The sequence below is a fragment of the Gekko japonicus genome, unplaced genomic scaffold (genome assembly GCF_001447785.1).
Source record: "Gekko japonicus isolate JY-2015 unplaced genomic scaffold, Gekko_japonicus_V1.1 scaffold2958, whole genome shotgun sequence".
NCBI lineage: Eukaryota > Metazoa > Chordata > Lepidosauria > Squamata > Gekkonidae > Gekko > Gekko japonicus.
In genome coordinates, this window is record NW_015171590.1 from 87,917 (window position 1) to 94,555 (window position 6,639).

General features: G+C 49.8%; 1 protein-coding gene across 1 annotated transcript in view; it reads right to left on the reverse strand.

Annotated features, from left to right (window-relative positions):
• Positions 1-6,042: 6,042 nt before the first annotated feature.
• Positions 6,043-6,639, reverse strand: part of ESR2 (estrogen receptor 2 (ER beta)) — a 75,643-nt gene continuing 75,046 nt past the window's right edge. The window contains exon 9 of the mRNA XM_015419860.1: positions 6,043-6,277. Coding sequence (XP_015275346.1) covers positions 6,100-6,277 — 178 coding nt within the window. The 3' untranslated portion in view covers positions 6,043-6,099. The remainder of the gene's footprint in view (positions 6,278-6,639) is intronic.

Here is a 6,639-nt window from a genome sequence, read left to right on the forward strand (position 1 = left end):
TGTAGGGTAAGGACTGCTCCTTGCTTGACCCCAACATGGGGCTACGACGGGTGGCAGTGAGCCTGCCACCGCCACACACACACACACACCGATGAATTGGTGCTGTGATCCCAAACGCAGTCCGGTTATGAGGAAAGATTGTTCTCTTTTGTGGGGTGTGGAACGGTATGATATCAGACTATGCTGTAGCCAAATTCCTTGCTCACAACTTTAATGCCAGAGGCTCACAAAGTAGAATTTTTGCTCACAAGACTCCACAGCTTAGAGGGAGCATGCAAACACCCCACCCAAGGTCACACCAGGACCTGCCTGTGGAGGGGTGGGGGATCAAACCCGGTTCTCCCAGATTACAGTCTGCGCTCCTAACCACGACACCACACTGGCTCTCCAGTTCTAGCCTGATCTTGGAAGCGAGCAGGGTTGGTAGTTGGATGGGAGACCGCCAAGGATGACTCTGCAGAGGAAGGCCGTGGCAAACCACCTCTGTTCGACTCTCACCTTGCTGGGGTCACCATAGTTCGGTGGCTTGACAATACTTACATGCATTTATACTTCACAAGACTACCCTGACCCGGCCTGATCTTGCCAAGTCATGGAAGCTAAGGAGGGTCAGCCCTAGCTAGTAGTAGTAGAAGAAGAGGTGAAGAGACTGGACTTCTACCCTGCCCTTCACTACCCAAAGGAGTCTCAGAGCGGCTGACAATCTCTGATGTAGCCAAAGAGTATCCTTCGCTGGCCGAAGGTGATGATGATGATTGCGTGCAAGTCCGCCAACGACATGGGTTATTTTCATCAATTAATTCCTACAAGTCCAAGTCAGCCCCTATTCCCCCCTGATTTGCACTCTGCAAGACAATCAAGAAACCAGCCTCCGTTCCAGCCTGCAACCCCCGAGGCACTAGGTTCTACCATAGAGTTTCCAGCAATTCCTAGAGCTACCCATGTCACTTCTGTGTGCCCCCCCCCCCGGAAGTGATATGGAGCCACAGCCGGCATCACAACCCCTCCCCATATCTCCACCTACAACCCTCCTAGACTTGACAGCCCCCAAGTGGGGGCGGAAGATCCCCCAATTTTGCGGGTTCCTACCCGCTGCTGGCCAGCAGGGGAAGCCCCGTCCCCAACAGTCAGGAGCCCGCAGGACATCCCTGGTGCGATGATGTCACTTCTGCGTGATGTCACCAAGTCGGGGATGTCAAGCGTGGTGATGTTGCCCCGACACCCCCACACACTCCTGGAGAAATCCCAGCCACCCCCACCGGCACCAGGTAAGGACCTGGCAACCCTAATCCCCCCGGAAGAAATGGCAGCTTCAGAGAGTGGACTCTATGGCATCACATGCCTGCTGAGGCCCCTCCCCTCCCCAAACCCCGCCCTCCCCAGGCTCCACCCCCAAATCTCCAGCTATTTCCCAACCCAGAGCTGGTAACCCCAGTCCAGTCACAGGTCTCCCCCTTTCCCCTTCTGGAGCTCTGATTCACCTCCGTTTTTAAAAATCAGTTTATTTATCAACTGCTTTTCCACATTTAATGTTTGTGCCACAAAGACCGCACCACGTAGCAGCGCCAGTTAGGTACATACAAAGGTTCCAAAGCCCGTGAAACTTCTCGACGATGCCAGGCAACCAAGCAATTCTGCGTTGTTCCAATTTCATCACAGTGAATGCACAGTTAGGGTTACTGACCTCCAGGTGAGGCCTGGAATTCATCCGGAATTATACCCGGTCTTCAGACGATGGGGTTCAATTCCCAAAATGGCCACTTTGGAGGGCAGACTCTATAGTGTACCATAGAATCTAGTAGAAGCAAAAATCCTAGAGTGACGTCACATCCATGTAGAGCTCCCTCCCCCTCCCCAAGCACCGCCCCCAAACCAATCCTATGCACAGTTCTAACGGCTCTCATTCGCACAGACTACATTTTCAAGGCACATCCGCTAGGGTGGGTCGGGTCTCCTACTGGCCTAAAGAGGTACTGGGGACTGGTGCTGAGATCCTATTGTGAATACAGGGTTTTTCTAGGGTTGACAGGTCTCACCATTCCTGCAACGGGGGGCTCCTGGATCCTCTTTGGGACTTTTCTGCCATGCGCGCAGAGTGATAGCATCACCAGTAGTGATGGCATCATGCTAGAGCCATCACATGGTGACATTCTAGCATTCAGGGCAAAACTCTATGGTAACCATAGAGTTCCCCCCCCCCGAATGCTAGAGTGTTGCCACGTGACAGCCCCAGCATCATGATGTCACTACCGGCGACATCATCATGTTGGCGGCATCCCCATGGGATGCTGCTATTTGGGGGTGAGGCTGCTCCTCCTTGCCGGCGGAGGATCGAGAGCCTCAGAATTGGGGGATACCCTGCCCCAACCAAGGGGATGGCAACCCTTGGCTTTACCCAAGAGAACACAAAAAGGCCTCTCCTTGGGACCCTTCCTGTGTTCCCATTTGGCAGTACAGAAAAGCTGGTCATCAGCGTTTTTCAGCTGGAATCAAACCATTTTTCCTCTGGCCCTTCAATGAAGCCTGAAATCACAGTTCCAGGTTCCCATCTCTCTAAAGTGCATTTACATAACAGGTAAACACATTCACACATTTTGCGATAAACTACTATTACCACGAACAGATGGAGCGTCAGCAGACTGCATGCTAGAGAACCAGCGTGGTGGCAGTGGTTAGAGGAGTGGACTGGGAAAACCTGGTTTCAGGTCCCCTCTCAGTCGTAGTGTTCACTGGGTGACCTTGTACTCTCTCTCAGCTTAACCTACCTTGCAGGGTTGTTGTGAGGATAAAATGGAAGGGATAACCACACATGCCATCCTGAGCTTAGAAGGAGGTTGGGCTAAAGGCATGATAGATAGATCAAGGTCTCCAACGTGGTGCCCATGTGCACAATGGCACCTGCCTACGCCTTTCCTGGTGCGCACCAAATACTTTTCGAAAATGGGTAGGGCCACTGGATTGACTTTGCGGGTATTAAAAAAAATGTAGCTTTGGCAGCAGCTTAATTAATTGTCGTACGGCCTTGTGCATAGTATAGCCAGGAGATCCTAAGATTGTCTGGCAGCCAGAAGTTCTAGCTCTTTCCGTGGCGAGCTAGACTTATTTTGGGGGCTGAGAGAGCTCTGAAAGAGCTGTGACTGGCCCAAGGTCACCCAGCCGGCACACATGGAGGAATGTGGAATCGAACCTGGTTCTCCAGATTAGAGTCCGTCGCTCTTAACCATTCCACCGTGCTGGCTCTCTTGGCAGTAGCTGCTACCAGAGCATTGTGTGATGGAAGGTAAGCTGTGGTGGCCATTTTGTGGCTGTGCCCAGCACATGATGTCAGAATTCCAGTGATGTCTGCAAGCTCAAAAGGGTTGGGGAACCCTGAGATAGATGCTTCTGGAATCACTTCAATAAAGGTGACAGATCAGAGCATCTCCCTTTGAGCGTACAGCATTACCTCCACTGCTGGAATGAAAAGAAAAGCCCTTACTAGTGGGAGAGCTATGTGCATGCCTTGGCACTCGTGGACCAACACATGGGAGTGCACGAAGCTGCCATCCGGACAAGGCTTAACCAAAAGGCTCTTTCTTTCCTATCCCAGATCTTTTCTCCTATGGGATGAACACGACCACAGACACCTCGGCCTGTTTCTCCTTGTAGAGGTAAAACAACTATTATCGTTACCCACAAATTCTAAATATTCACACAGTCACAACTCCTTCACAAAAGGGGCGATACTTTGTGAAAAGCTCTTTTAGCACGGAAACAAGCAAGGCAAGACCGGCACCCTTTTCCATGTTCTGACATCGAGTTCAGACACAGCTAATGCCCAGACGGGAGTCCACATCAACTGGGGCTTAAAGTAAAGACAAGCTTCCGGTTCCCCGGGGCCAAAATGGATCCAAAGAGAGTTCCTCCAGAGACTTTCTTTTAAATCTCACAGCCTGCTCGAGGCGTATCCAAGGTAGGTTTGCGCAAAAGGTAACGTATTCACAGCTTCTGCAGTTGACTGTACAAGTTGAACAACGCATGTTTCCAGTGTGAGCAGGATCCTTCCTTTTTTTACTATAAGACACAGCATGAGGCACGCATTGAAACACGGATGAAAAGCACTAGGCGGACGTTAAGACATTCAGTTAGTCGTCAGGAGAACATTTCTCATGTTTTCTGCCTCCCCAGAGAGGGGGAGTCTCGTTTGTGCGTTTCCAGCTTTCTCAGTTTAAATTGTTTCCAGCTTTCTCATTGAGGATACCACAAAGTCTGATTCTGGGTTCAGTCCAAGGGGCTGGCTATGACCTTTAAAGCCCTTCATGACCTAGGACCCAAATATTTGAAGGACCATCTCCTTGGGGTTGCCAGTCTCTGGGCGGTCAACAATAACGAAAGCAAACGTGATGTTATATTATGAAAATATATTTAGACTATTCTATTCTGTAGTGAATCATATTTCTTTATTTTATTTTTATTTATTTATAAATAAATAAATAAAAAATAAATAGTGAAACATATTTCTTTATCACATTATTAAAAATACACGCAGACACACAATCTGTTTCATTGAAGTGGGAAGAATGTTGCGTGTTGATTCACGGATTAGAATTGTTGACCTGTAAACTATTTATTTGTTCATTTATTTATTTAATTCGATTTATACCCCACCCTCCCTACCAAGGCAGGCTCAGGCCGGCTTACACAAATACATAAAAATGCAATTAAAATCCATCATAAAATTAAACATACCAAAACCAGTTTTCAAATAAAGTGCGCGAGCAGAAATTTCAGATTGAACCATACTCCACGGGTGACAGTCATAATGATGTTCCCACACGCTCCATTGATCTGCTTTACCTAGCGAGGCGGATTAGAGATGGTAAAGCCAGGGCACAGGGTCTCTTCTCGGATGTCACACGCAGCTCTTAATCGAAAGCCTGGTGGAAGAGCTCCGTGTTGCAGGCCCTGCGGAACTGTAAAAGGTGCATAGTATAGTCCCGCAGGGCCCTGATCTCTTCTGGGTATTCTAATGGCATTTACGCAGCACACTTAGAAAAAGCGGCTATGTGAAACGGTATCATATGCAATCCCCGTTGTGTGTATGTGTATATTTTTATAAGGTGATGAAGAAATATGATTCACTACAGAATAGTAGTCTAGATATACCGTATTTTCATAATATAACATGACGGTTGCTTCCGTTATTGTGTGTGTCCTGCCCATGATCTCGCTGTCCATGATCACCCCCAGGGGGTGGCTGGAGACCTCCTGCTATTACAACCGATCCCCAGGCAACAGAGATCGGTTCACCCGGAGAAAATGGCCACTGCGGAAGGTGGATTCAGTGGTGTTTCACCCCACTGAAGTCCCTCCCCTCCCCAAACCCTCCCCTTCTCAGGCTCCACCCCCCAAATCCGCTACTTCTATATGTCCATGTGTGTGCCCAACTACGGTTATCAGACAGCCATCTGTGGGCTATCCTACCACTTAGGATGGTCCCGCTGGCCTTGACCAGAGCCCGGGCCTTGACCAGAGCCCGGGCCTTTCCCATCATGGCTCCAGCTCTGTGGAGTGGGGTCCCTGAAGTGGCGAGGGGGGCCCCCCTCCCTGGAGATGTTCGGGAGGCGCTGTGAGGCCTGCCTGTCTGCCAGGGCTTTGAAGGGGGGAGTAGAACGGGAGGCATCTTTGGAGAGGAGGACGATTTGAGGTTTGTTATTTTATTCTGGTTTTGACTGGAAATGTCAGCTGCCTTGAACCACGAGGAAAGGTCGGGATGTAAATGTTTTAATAATCGTAACAGAAGTTCCTAAGGCGTTGCAACAGTCTCCTCTCTAGAAGGCACTCCGAAAAGTACGGCGTTGGATGAAACCACAGCCATCGGCGAGTCGTTCTTCTCCTCAGACCACAAGATTTCCCCCAAGGAAGTTTCAGTTGACGTACTCCAGTCAAAAACGGTCAGCAATATTGTCTCAAAAGGGGGGGGGGAATAATGATTAATTTTGGGAACGAAATCAAGATTGGTCTCTTCCCTCTTCAAAAACAGCTACGAAGAACCATCCTGTTTTAATCTCAGTCGATTTGCTTTGCACTCCCCGGGGAACGTGGGCGTCGTCAGGGCGATCACTGCGGCATTCCGTCGGAAGTCTCTGTGGGCTCTGAGTGGTTGTGCTCGAGCGGGGAGACGGCCGTTTTCCGGTGACTTCGGACGGTGTGAGCATTCAGCATCTCCAGAAGCAAATCGTAGACGGGCACGACGTTTTTGCACTTCATACTCAGCAGGTGCTCCATCCCTTTGTTGCTGCGAAAGGGGGGGGGGAAACAGAGGTCACAAAGTGATGCTGGGGTGGAGGGGGTGCTTAAAAGGCACATTTACTGATGCTCCGGAGAGCACATGGAACTCACGGCTGGGGTCAGAGGGCGCGCTGTTTTCAGCAAAGCTAAACAGAAGTGCGGTAGCACCTTAAAGACTAACAAAGCTTATTCCACATGTAGAGTCCAGTGGCACTTTGGGCTCTTTTTGTAGAAAAAGCCCAGCAGGAACTCATTAGCATAATAGGCCACACCCAACAGCAGGAACTCATTAGCATATTAGGCCACACCCCTGACAACACATCTCATTAGCATATTAGGCCACACCCCCATGTTACCAGAAGTGTGGTC